At 53.2% G+C, this 12,946-nt stretch overlaps 1 protein-coding gene across 3 annotated transcripts; it reads left to right on the plus strand.

The window, feature by feature from the left end:
• Nucleotides 1-4,936: 4,936 nt before the first annotated feature.
• On the plus strand, nt 4,937-12,920 carry TM9SF1 (transmembrane 9 superfamily member 1). Of its 3 annotated transcripts, none has more exons than XM_008269428.4 (6): nt 4,937-5,247; nt 5,852-6,229; nt 7,286-7,907; nt 8,158-8,343; nt 11,489-11,762; nt 12,275-12,920. In XM_008269428.4, the coding sequence occupies exons 2-6, from the start codon at nt 5,885-5,887 to the stop codon at nt 12,666-12,668; spliced, it is 1,821 nt and encodes a 606-aa protein (XP_008267650.1). In that variant the 5' UTR covers nt 4,937-5,247; nt 5,852-5,884; the 3' UTR covers nt 12,669-12,920. The 3 variants fall into 3 exon arrangements, with proteins under 3 accessions (XP_008267650.1, XP_051678670.1, XP_008267649.1); XM_051822710.2 differs by having other exon boundaries at nt 5,003-5,395; XM_008269427.4 differs by lacking the exon at nt 4,937-5,247 and adding an exon at nt 5,439-5,626.
• The last annotated feature ends 26 nt before the right edge of the window (nt 12,921-12,946 follow it).

The raw sequence follows: 12,946 nt of genomic DNA on the forward strand, positions 1-12,946 counted from the left end.
GAGGGATTTGGAAAGTTGATTCAGTGGGTGATCTTTCCCTCTCTGCCTTCAGGTAAGGGAATGGGGAGGGGGAGGGGAGACGAGGAAAGGGAAAAGAAAAAAATAAAAATATTTTAAGGAATATTTAGGGATGGGCATTTTTCTTTATAGGGATGGGCATTTTTCTTTAAAGATTTATTTATTTATTTGAAAGTCATAGTTACACAGAGGAGAGGCAGAGAGAGAGAGAGAGAGAGTGAGAGAGAGAGAGAGGTCTTCTATTTGATGGTTCACTCCCCAATTGGCTGAAACAGCCGAAGCTGCGCCAATCCGAAGCCAGGAGCCAGGAGCTTCTTCTGGGTATCCCACATGGGTGCAGGGGCCCAAGGACTTGGGCCATCCCCTACTGCTTTCCCAGGCCATAGCAGAGAGCCGGATCAGAAGTGGAGCAACTGGGTCTCGAACCAGCGCCCATATGGGATACCGGTGCTTTAGGCCAGGGCATTAACCCACTGTGCCACAGCGTGGCCCCAGGATAGGCATTTTAAAAAAATAAAAAATTTATTTTTATTTATTTGAAAGTCAGGGGGCCAGCGCTGTGGCGAAGTGGGTAGAGCTGCTGCCCGCAGTGCCGGCAACCCATATGCATGTCAGTTCAGGTCCTGGCTGCTGCACTTCCCATCCAGCTCTCTGCTATGGCCTGACAAAGCAGTAGAGGATGGCCCAAGTTCTTGGGCCCCTGTACCCATATGGGAGACCCAGAAGATGGAAGACCGCTCACTTGTGCTCTCTCTTTCTCTCTCCTTCTCTCTCTGTAACTCTTTCAAATAAATAAATCTAAAAAAAAAAAAAAAAAAGTTACACAAAGTAAAGGAGTAGGTAGAGAGAGAGGTCTTCCATCTTCCATCTGCTGGTTCACTCCACAAATGGCCGCAACAGCCAGAGCTACACCGATCTGAAGCCAGGAGCCAGGAGCTTCTTCCAGGTCTCCCGTGTGAGTGCAGGGGCCCAAGGACTTGGGCCATCCTCCACTGCTTTCCCAGGCCATAGCAGAGAGCTGGATCGGAAGTGGAGCAGCTGGGACTCAAATCAGCACTGGAATTCTGGCACTGCAGGCAGTGGTTTTACCTGTGACACCACAGTGGGGATAGGCATTTTGTAGAGCAGTTAAGATGCCACTGGGATGCCAGCACCCCGTATCAGAGTGCCCAGCTTCAAGTCCCAGCCTCACTTCCAATCCCAACTTCCTGCTAATGTGCACCCTGGGAGGCAGCAGGTGATGACTCAAGAAGCTGGGTCGATGCCACCTACAAGGGAGACCCAGATAGAGTTCTGAGCTCCCGGCTTTGGCCTGTCCCGGCACTAGCTGTTGTGGGCATTTGGAAAGTGAACTAGTGGGGAGACCTGTCTTTCAAGTAAGTAAAAATACATAAAGATTTTCAAATAAGGGGCTGGCATTTGGACACAATGGACTAAGCTGCTGTCTGTGATGCTGGCACCCTATGAGTGCTAGTTCAGGTCCTAGGTGCGTTACTTCCAATCTGGCTCCCTGTTAATGTGCCTGGGAAAGCAGCATAAGACGGTCCCTGCTACCCACATGGGAGACCCAGATGGAGGTCCAGGCCACTGGCTTTGGCATGACCTAACAGTGGCCAGTGCAGCCAGCTGGGGAGTGAACCGGCAGATGGAAGTCAAAGAACTAATATAGATCTTAAACAACAAACTAGGGGCATGCATTCTACCTAGCAGTGAACACTGCCTGGGGGTCGGATGTTGTGGGCACTGCTTGGGATGCCCCCATCTCATATTGGAGTGGCAGTTTAAGTCCAGGTTTCTTCACTTCCAATCCAGGTTTAATATGCCTGAGGAGGCAGGGGAAAATAGCGCAAGTACTTGGGTCTCTGCCATCCACACGATCAACCTAATGGCATCCCAGTCTCCTGGCTTTGGCCTGGCAGAGCCCTGGCTATTGTAGGCATTTGGGGAGTGAACCAGCAGATGAAGATCAATCTCTCAACCTTTCAAATAAATAAATCTATCTTTTGAAAATGATATTGTTTGGGGCCGGCGCCACGGCTCAATAGGCTAATCCTCCACCTAGCGGCGCTGGCACACTGGGTTCTAGTCCCGGTTGGGGCGCCAGATTCTGTCCCGGTTGCCCTCTTCCAGGCCAGCTCTCTGCTGTGGCCTGGCAAGGCAGTGGAGGATGGCCCAAGTGCTTGGGCCCTGCACCCACATGGGAGATCAGGAGAGGCACCTGGCTCCTGCCTACGGATCAGCGTGGTACACCGGCTGCAGCGCGCCAGCTGCGGCGGCCATTGGAGGGTGAACCAACGGCAAAAGGAAGACCTTTCTGTCTCTCTCACTATCCACTCTGCCTGTCAAAAAAAAAAAAAAAAAAAAAAAAAAAGATACTGTTTGGAACACCTGCGTCCCATCTTGAAGTGCCTGCATTCAAGTCCCAGCTCTACTTCCCATTCCAGCTTTCTGCTAACAATCACCCTTGGTGCCTGCAGATGATGGCTCAAGTAGCTGGGTCCCTGTGCTACACTGGGGAGATCCAGATTGAGTTCCAAGATTCCTGGCTTCTGCCTGGCCCAGCCCTGGCTGTTGCAAGCATTTGGAGGTGAACCAGCAGATGGAAGATACTTTTCTCTGCTTTTCAAATAAAAATGAAAATACAAAACTTAAAAAATACACATTTTTGTAAAAATTTAGAGCTTGTAAAAGAAAACTGGGAACTGGATTGTTTTGCTTATTGTGCAGGTTAAGACACCTGTATCCTGGGTGCTACTGTTGTGACGTAATGGGTTAAGCCTCTCCCTGCAATGCCAGCATCCCATATGGGTGCCCGTTTGAGACCCAGCTGATCCACTTCCAAACCAGCTCCCTGCTAATGGGGGAAAAAAAAAAAAGTGGGAAACAGACAATTACTTGGGCCCCTGCACCCACGTGGGAGACCTAGAAGAAGCTCTGGGCTCCTGGCTTCAGCCTGATCCAGCACTGGCCAATGTAGCCATTTGAGGAGTGAACCAGGAAACAGAAGTTCTCTCTCTCCGTCTTTCCTCTTCTCTCTGTAACTCTGACTTTCAAATAAATGAAAAACAAGTCTTAAAAAAAAAAAAAAAAAAAAGACACCTGCATCCCATCCCATATTGAAGACCAGTTCAATTCCTGGCTGCTCTGCTCCTGATCTAGCCCTGCTAGTCTGCCTGGGAAGGCAGCAAAGAGATGGCCAAGTATTTGGACCCTACCACCCACCCGGGACACTGGGATAGTTAGTGACTCTTGGCGTCAGCTTGGCGCAGTGCTAGCTGTTGCAGCCTTTTGGGGAGTGAACCAGTAGATAAATAGCTTCCTGTTGCTCTTTCAATCAATCTGGTGCTTGGGAACCCCTTACCCTGAGGTCTTGGTCACAAAAGAAAAATCCTTCCAGTAGCAATGTGGAAAATGACCAAGGGGACCAGCAGGATAGTTGTCATGGTAATTTATGGGGGAGAGTGAGAGAGAACGGTAGAGGGCAAGCATTTGGAAGATATTCAGGAAAGAAGTGGAGGGGCCTTGGTGACACTGATATTTGAGGGGAGGCATTGAAAGAAAGGGCTAGAGGGGCCGGCGCTGTGGTGTATCAGGGAAGCCACCGCCTGCAGTACTAGCATCCCACATGGGTGCTGGTTCGAGTCCCAGCTGCTTGACTTCCCATCCAGCTCTCTGCTATGGCCTGGGAGGGCAGTGAAGATGGCCCAAGTCCTTGGGCCCCTGCACCCACGTGGGAGATCTGGAAGAGGCTCCTGGCTTTGGATCTGCCCAGCTCTGGCCTTTGCGGCCATTTGGAGAGTGAACCAGCAGATGTAAGATCTCTCTTCTCGCCCTCTCTCTGTAACTCTGCCTTTCAAATAAATAAATCTTTAAAAGAAGCGGGGGGAGGGGGTGCTAAGTTTCTTGCATTGGCAACTATTTTTTATTTTATTTGAAAGGCAGAGAGGCAGAGAAATAAGTGAAAGGGGCTTGGTGACACTGGTCTTCCATCTGCTGGTTCACTCTCCAAATGGCCACAATGGTGGGGGCTGGACCAGGCCAAAGCTAGGAGCCAGGAGCTTCTTCCAGGCCTCCCAGGTGAATGTCGGGGCCCAAACACTTAGGCCATCTTATGCTGCTTTTCCTAGGCCATTAGCTGGAAGCTGGATCAGACGGAAGTGGAGCAGCTTGGACTCAAACAGGGCTCTGAGGCTGCAGGCCGCGGCTTAACCTGCTATGCCACAGTGCTGGCCCACAAAATAACTTTATTACAAAACCCAACCCTCTACTTCCTGGAACCTCACCCACATCTGCAGAGAAAAGGGCTGGCTCAGAAAGGGCAACAATCATGGAAGTGGGTACATGAAGGACTTTTCAACATAATGGAGGGGGGGCAGCTTTCCCAGCCACAGCTCCCAGAGGGCCAGAGAGACGTCAATGTCCAAAGGAGAGGCCAGTTTTCCAGGGGAACCCCCAGCAGAACCCCCTCTTAAGACAGCTGAGTCAGACAAGAACGAAGTTTTTCAAAATTATGTGCAATACAGAAAAGAACCCCGGACACAACACACAGATAAAAACAAGGGCATCGCACGACGAGAGGCGGACAAGATTCTTTACCTGCGATGAACAATAACCTCTCGGAGCTGCCTACGCCTGGGGGAACAGCGCCTGATGGCCTGTGTCTTTGCGTGGCCCTGCACCCGACCTGGCTCCAGTCTGGTTTGTTTACTGCCGGGCACAGACAGGGCAACTTCAGGAAGACACTGTAATGTATTCGTTCTTCTGACATTAGGCCATTCGTGATGGGTTAAGAGAGGAGGGCAGTGAGATCCAGACCCTGGTACGGAAGCGATGCGCAAAGCCTCAACCCTGCCCGGGCTAGGGGCCACGAACCGCCCCTCGGGGCTCGACCTTAAGGCCGGTAGCAAGTCCCATTGGTCCGGCCGAAAGACGCTCCGGGACGTCCACAGGGTGTGGACCCGAACACAGCTCCGTCTGCCGGCCCGGCCCTCGCTGGGCTCGCACGGCGCCCATCGCTCTAGGCCTTCGCCCGCGTGATCCAGAGGCGGCTGCTGCGGGAGCCTCAGATCCTCCCGGGCACAAGCAGGGGTGCGCGTCCTTGCAGCCCGGGCTCGGCCAAGGATCCACCCCGGGAAAGCGCGCTGGCATCCGCAGCAGCAGAGACTCTGCGAGCCTCCAGGACCGGAGCTTTCCGCCGGGCTGAGGTCCCCGCCGGCGAGGGCGGAAGTGGTAAGACCGACGTGTCCTAGGCTGTTCTCCAGATCGCCGGGAAGACCCCACTGTGGGGGCGGGCGAGCCTCGCCTCGCGGGGGGCCCCGGAGGCTGGCTGGGCCTGCGGCTGGAGAGAACTCGTTGGCAAAGTACTTGACGGAGCCCAGTACGTATCCAGCGTGGTGTGACCGCAGGCGCTGTGATCAGGCGCAGCAGCGGACAGTCAGGTGGAGGTCGGCCGTCAGGTCCTCTTCAACCCGCCGCTGCTGCGCCGCTCTGGGGGGGACCCCGGCAGGAGCCGAGAGCAGCTACGGCGCTGCAGAGGCCGCTGACGCCGCCGTGGCCGGCCCTTCCCGCGCGCTGAGAAACCCGGGGCTGTGGCGGGAAGGGACCCGAGGTGCGAGGGCGCGCGGCGTTGCCATGGAAACGGGCTAGCGCGCGGCGAGGCCCCGGGAGGGCGGGCTGCACCCTCACCTTGGGAGGTCTGGCGGGCAGAGGCGGAGCCGGCTCTGTAGGGCTTAGGGGTCGACGTGGTGTGAGGTGGAGGTCGGGAGGCTAATGGGAGGAGGCGGAGCCCGTGAGCGGCAGTTCGGGAGTTGACCCTTGGTTTCTGTGGTCGCAGGAATCCCTCAGAACAGGTTCTGCGGATTTAAGGATGACAGTCCTAGGGTACCCTCGACGTTGGAGCTGCCAGTGGTTGCCAGTCCTGATCCTGCTGCTGGATACAGGCCACAGGCCAGGAGTGCACGGCGCGACTCACTACAAAGCCGGTGACCCTGTCATTCTGTATGTCAACAAAGTGGGACCCTACCACAACCCTCAGGAAACGTATCACTACTATCAGCTCCCCGTCTGCTGCCCTGAGAAGATTCGTCACAAAAGCCTTAGCCTGGGTGAAGTGCTGGACGGGGACCGAATGGCCGAGTCTTTGTATGAGATCCGCTTTCGGGAGAACGTGGAGAAGCGAGTTCTGTGTCACATGCAGCTCAGCTCTGCACAGGTCAGCGCTGAGCCTCCCTTCCCGGGCACTCCCAGGGCCTTGCAATTATAGTTCAAGGTGCCCCCATGGAAATGACCGGACTTGATTCTAACTACAAACCCCACGTGGCAGGCAGAGCAGGTGATGTTACTAGATTTAGCTGACTAAGAAATGTACTTGCTGAGAAGTGAGTTTTTGAGGATGACATGGTTCGGGAATTTAGGGCCGAGATGCTAGCCCCTGCTTCTCTGTGGGTAGTACGGTTCCATCTGTCACTCTCAAGTAGTTCTGTTTCCTTCCACACCCATCTCTTGCCTTATTCTTAACTGACCCCTTTATTCTCTACCTAACTTTCCCTGTCATGCTTTTTCTTGAGCAAATCTTAGCACTTCTTAGTCTATGCCAGCCCTTCTTACAGCTTGTCTCCCTCCTTCTTCTAGGACTTAACCCTGTCAGATCTCTTTCTCTCTGACTTCTTAGAGTTTGACCTAGTGATTCTCAACAGGAGGCAATTCTGTCCCCCAAGGGACACTGGGCAATGTCTAGAGGCATTTTTTAAAAAAGATTTATTTCTTTATTTGGAAGAGTTACATGGAGAAAGAAGGAGAGGCAGAGAAAGAGAGGTCTTCCATCTGATGATTCACTCCCCAACTGGCCACAATGGCCGGAGCTGTGCCAATCTGAAGCCAGGAGCCAGGAGCTTCTTCCGGGTCTCTCACATGGGTGTAGGGGCCTAAGGACTTGGGCCATTGTTCTACTGCTTTCCCAGGCCATAGCAGAGAGCTGGATTGGAAGAGGAGCACAGGTCTCGAACTGGCGCCCATATGGCATGCCAGCACTGCAGGAGGTGGGTCCTCTTGCCATGCCACAGCGCCAGCCCTCAGGGAGGCATTTTTGATTGCCACAACCGGCGGTGCTGCTGGCATACAGTGGAAAGAGATCAGAGATGTTGCATCTGACCATGCACACAACCCCTCTTAGAACAAAGAATTATCCAGCCCGAGATGTCAGTAACGCAATGCGTTACTGGAAGGCAGGAAGGCCTCGTGTGATTGGTCCCTGACTTCCTCTTTCTAGGTGGAGCAGCTGCGCCAGGCCATTGAGGAACTGTACTACTTTGAGTTTGTGGTAGATGACCTGCCAATCCGTGGCTTTGTGGGCTACATGGAGGAGAGTGGATTCCTGCCACACAGCCACAAGATAGGACTCTGGACTCATTTGGACTTCCACTTAGAATTCCATGGGGATCGAATTATATTTGCCAACGTCTCAGTGCGGGATGTGAAGCCCCACAGTTTGGATGGGCTGCGATCTGACGAGGTGCTAGGCCTCACCCACACTTACAGCGTACGCTGGTCTGAGACTGCAGTGGAGCATCGGAGCGACAGGCGGCGTGGTGACGATGGCGGCTTCTTTCCCCGAACGCTGGAAATCCATTGGTTGTCCATCATCAACTCCATGGTGCTCGTGTTTTTGCTGGTGGGTTTCGTGGCTGTCATTCTAATGCGTGTGCTTCGGAATGACCTGGCCCGATACAACTTGGATGAGGAGAGCACCTCGGGAGGCTCTGGTGACGATTTTGACCAAAGTGACAATGGCTGGAAAATTATCCATACGGATGTCTTCCGTTTCCCTCCGTACCGTGGTCTGCTCTGTGCTGTGCTTGGCGTGGGTGCCCAGTTCCTGGCTCTTGGCACTGGTGAGGTGATAAGAATCAGGAATTTCTCTCATGGGGTAGAACCAGGGAGTAAGTGGATCTGTTCTAGCCATGGTGCAGGGCACACGGGAGGGATGGGGTGGCTCTAGTGAAAGGTGGTTTGCCGGACAGCAGAACTGGGGGATACTGTTTTGCTGGAGGCCCTGGGTCTGGGAGAAGGGAAGCTGATTCCTTAAAGCTGCTAGGAGGGGGAGAGATGTGAGCTAACACAGACTTGCACTACCACCTGCAGGCATCATTGTCATGGCGTTGCTGGGCATGTTCAATGTGCATCGTCACGGGGCCATTAACTCGGCAGCTATCTTGTTGTATGCCCTGACCTGCTGCATCTCTGGCTACGTGTCCAGCCACTTCTACCGGCAGATCGGAGGCGAGCGTTGGGTGTGGAACATCATTCTCACCACCAGTCTCTTCTCTGGTGAGGACTTCCCCTTCCCTGGTGGGGCTATCTGGACTTAAGGACTAAGACCACATTACAGAACCTGGGATGGAGACAGAGTGAGACAGAGGGAGTTAGAGGGAAAGAATACAGGTGACAGAAACAGAATTAGAAAACCATCAGAAATAATGCATTTTTTTAAAAGATTTTTATTTATTTATTTGAGAGGCAGAGTTACAGACAGTGAGAGGGAAAGACAGAGAAAGGTCTTGATTCCATTGGTTCACTCTCCAGATGGCCGCAACGGCCAGAGCTGCGCCAATCCAAAGCCAGGAGCCAGGTGCTTCTTCCCAGTCTCCCATGCGTGTGCAGAGGCCCAGTTGGGCCATCTTTTACTGCTTTTCCAGGCCATAGCAGAGAGCTGGATTGGAAGAGGAGCAGCTGGGACTAGAACTGGCACCCATATGGGATGCCAGCACCACAGGCGGAGGATTAACCCACTGTGCCACGGGGCCAGCCCCAAGAATGCACTTTTTAAAATATACTTTTATGGGGCTTGCACTGTGGCATAGTGGGTAAAGGCAGTGCCAGCATCTTGTACAGGCATCAGTTCAAGTCCCAGCTGCTCCACTTCCGATCCAGCTCTCTGCTGTGCCCTGGGAAGGCAGTAGAAGATGGCCCAAGTCCTTGGGCCCCTGTACCCACGTGGGAGACCTGGAAGAAGCTCCGGACTTTGGCCCAGCTCTGGCAGTTATGGCCATTTGGGTAGTGAACCAGTGGACGGACAATTCTCTCTCTCTCTCTCTCTCTCTCTCTCTCTCCCTCCCTCCCTCCCTCCCTCCCTCTGTCTTTCTGTAACTCTCCAAATGGGCCAGACCAAAACCAGGAGCTTCTTCCAGGTCTCCCACATGGGTACTGGGGCCCATGCACTTGGGTTGTTTTCCACTGCTTTCCCAGGTGCATTAGCAAGGAGTAGGATTGGAAGTGGAACAGCTGAGATACGAAGCCGTACCTATATGGGATGTTAGCATCACAGATGGCTGTTTAATCCACTGTGCCACAGTGCTGGTCCCCTTTTCTCTCTAATTTTTTAAAATATTTAATTATTTATTTTGAAAGTCAGAGTTAAGAGAGAGACAGGTCTTAATCTGCTGGTTCACTCCCCAAATACACACAGTGGCCAGCACTGGGCCAAGTTGAAGCCAAGAGCCAGGAGCTTCATCCTGGTCTCGCACATGGGTAACCATCGTTCACTGCTTTTCTCAGGTCTTTAGCAGGGAGCTAGATCAGAAATGTGCAGCCAGGACATGAACTGGTACCACGTGGGATGGCGGGTCACAGGCTGTGGCTTAACCCACTATAACACACTGTTGGCCCCAAGAATGCATTTCTTTTGAATAGTTAAAATGTATTATCTTGGGGCGGGCATTGTGGTGTAGTAGGCTAAACCTCTGCCTGCAGTGCCAGAATCCCATATGGGCGCCTGTTCGAATCCCAGCTGCTCCACTTCTGATCCAGCTCTCTGCTATGACCTGGGAAAGCAATAGAAAAATGGCCCAAGTGCTTGGGCCCCTGCACCCATGTGAGAGACCCAGAAGCGGCTCCTGGCGTTGTATTGGCCCAGCTCTGGCCATTGCGGCCATCTGGGGAATGAACCAGTGAATGGAAGACCTTTCTCTCTGTCCTTCTCTCTCTAACTCGCTTCTCAAATAAAGGTATCATCTTAAAATGTTCCAGGCAGGCCGGCGCCGCGGCTCACTAGGCTAATCCTCCGCCTAGCGGCGCCGGCACACCGGGTTCTAGTCCCGGTCGGGGAGCCGGATTCTGTCTCGGTTGCCCCTCTTCCAGGCCAGCCCTCTGCTGTGGCCAGGGAGTGCAGTGGAGGATGGCCCAGGTGCTTGGGCCCTGCACCCCATGGGAGACCAGGAAAAGCACCTGGCTCCTGGCTCCTGCCATCGGATCAGCGCGGTGCGCTGGCCGCAGCGCGCCGGCCTTGGCGGCCATTGGAGGGTGAACCAACAGCAAAGGAAGACCTTTCTCTCTGTCTCTCTCACTGTCCAATCTGCCTGTCTAAATAAATAAATTAATTAATTAATTAAAAAAAATCTATAAAAAAAAAAATGTTCCAGGCAGAGTGAGCACTGGACATGCCTTCATCTAATTCTCACAATAACTTTGAGGTAGATCATGTGGTCCCCATTGCACGCATGAGGAAATTGAACTTTAGGCTGGTTAAGTAACTTACCTGAGCTGTATCCCCCAAAAAGTAGTGACCCATGCAGTCTGACTCTGGATTGGTTGGTTTTGTTTTGTTTTGTTTTTGACAGACAGAGTTAGACAGTGAGAAAGGGAGAGAGAGACAGAGAAAGGTCTTCCTTCTGTTGGTTCACCCTAATGGCCGCTACGGCTGGCGTGCCGCAACAATCCAAAGCCAGGAGCCAGGTGCTTCCTCCTGGTCTCCCATGGGGTGCAGGGCCCAAGCACCTGGGCCATCCTCCACTGCCTTCTCTGGCCATAGCAGAGAGCTGGCCAGGAAGAGGAGCAACCGGGACAGAATCCGGTGCCCCGACCGGGACTAGAACCCCAGGTGCTGGCGCCGCAGGCAGAGGATTAGCCAAGTGAGCCATGGTGCCGGTCTGGATTCTGTATTCTTAACCATTATAGTAAAATAATTTAAAAAAATTTTTTTTTTAATTTTAGAGCTAGACCCACTCTAGCCTTTCAAACAACATTACCCTTTCAAAGGCAGTGTTAGCCTGCATCAAGAACCTTACTGCTTCTAGTCCTATGTGTTTGATTTCTGTCCCATCATTTTTACAATTGAATCAAGGCTTTCTGAGAATAGGGGTTGAATCCCAAGGAATGTCCCTGGCAGGGAATTACTAATGCCACAGCAAGAGGGGCCCCCTGAGGCAGATGCACCTAACGCTCAGATCATTATGTAGCAGCCACCCTGATCCCTGATGGCCCTGGGCTGGGGAGGGGTGTTGGTTCAAGAACAAAGAACAGTGGACTATGAAAGGGGGCCTGTGGAGGTAGCCAGCTTAGCAGACATCTGGGAGCACCGATCACTGGTAGAGTGGCAGGCTGCTTCACCTCTCTCCCCTTTAGGTCCTGTCTGAGAGGGTGTCCGCAGGGATGTAGCCCTCGCGCTGACCCTCCCTCTGGGGGCCCATCCCCGCAGTGCCTTTCTTCCTGACATGGAGTGTGGTGAACTCGGTGCATTGGGCCAACGGCTCGACACAGGCTCTGCCGGCCACCACCATCCTGCTGCTTCTCACGGTTTGGCTGCTGGTGGGCTTTCCCCTCACTGTCATTGGAGGCATCTTCGGGAAGAACAACGCTAGCTCCTTTGATGCACCTTGTCGCACCAAGAACATCGCCCGGGAGATCCCGCCCCAGCCCTGGTACAAGTCTACTCTCATCCACATGACTGTTGGAGGCTTCCTGCCCTTCAGGTACCCACCCGTATTCCATGCCCACCACTCGCAGGTTCCCGACCTCAGCTTTTCCTTTGCCACTTGCTCAGTATGCTACCCCAGCTTCAGTGCTAAACCCTGATCTCCTGTTATTGACTGGAATGGCTCCTCCTAGCCCCAAGCAGGAATGAGCCTGAGCCAGGCCGGATCCGAGCGTGGTGCATTTGGAAAGCTCTCAGACACCATGCCCTTCCCTGAGTCTTGTTGGTTTCTAATTTTAGTGTGTGGGCATCATGGGGGGCTTCGGCCCATTTGATTACTCATTCAGTTTGTTGAGCACTTCTCTGTGCCAGGGAGATAGACAAAGTCCTTTGGCTCAGCCTTTCACGAAGATGCTCTTGAAATGAAGGCAACGATTCTTAGCCCCCCCTCAAAAAAAAAAAAAAAGCCCACAGAACCGGGAAATCGGGGGTAGACAGCAGAGTGGCCGCACTTGGCGCAGTGGCTGAGCCACCGGGAGCGGTGACTAACGCCGTGTGTCGTCTCCACAGCGCCATCTCCGTGGAGCTGTACTACATCTTCGCCACAGTGTGGGGTCGGGAACAGTACACGCTGTACGGCATCCTCTTCTTTGTCTTCGCCATCCTGCTGAGCGTGGGGGCCTGCATCTCCATCGCGCTCACCTACTTCCAGCTGTCGGGCGAGGACTACCGCTGGTGGTGGCGCTCGGTGCTCAGCGTCGGCTCCACCGGCCTCTTCATCTTCCTCTACTCGGTCTTCTACTACGCCCGCCGCTCCAACATGTCGGGGGCGGTACAGACAGTGGAGTTCTTTGGCTACTCCTTGCTCACTGGCTACGTCTTCTTCCTCATGCTGGGCACCATCTCCTTCTTTTCCTCCCTGAAGTTCATCCGTTACATCTATGTAAACCTCAAGATGGACTGAGTGCGGCTCTTCGCTCCCTCTCTCCCTGCCCCCGCCTCCTCGCAGCTTCTCTCCCGAGCGAGAGACTGAACTGAATAATGGTATTGTCGTCGCCTTCCCCCTTGTCTGTGGGCCTGCCTTTCCCAGAGCGGGCCCGGAAATTCTAAATCTCTGATTACATCAGGAGTATATATTTGAACTTTCTCAGTTGCCTTTAGTTGCGGTCCTGATTTTTCTTTTTACAATTGTCAAAATAAAATTTATTAATAAAAAGGGTCCTGTAGTTGGAAGTTTTGGTC

The sequence above is a fragment of the Oryctolagus cuniculus genome, chromosome 12 (assembly GCF_964237555.1).
Source record: "Oryctolagus cuniculus chromosome 12, mOryCun1.1, whole genome shotgun sequence".
NCBI lineage: Eukaryota > Metazoa > Chordata > Mammalia > Lagomorpha > Leporidae > Oryctolagus > Oryctolagus cuniculus.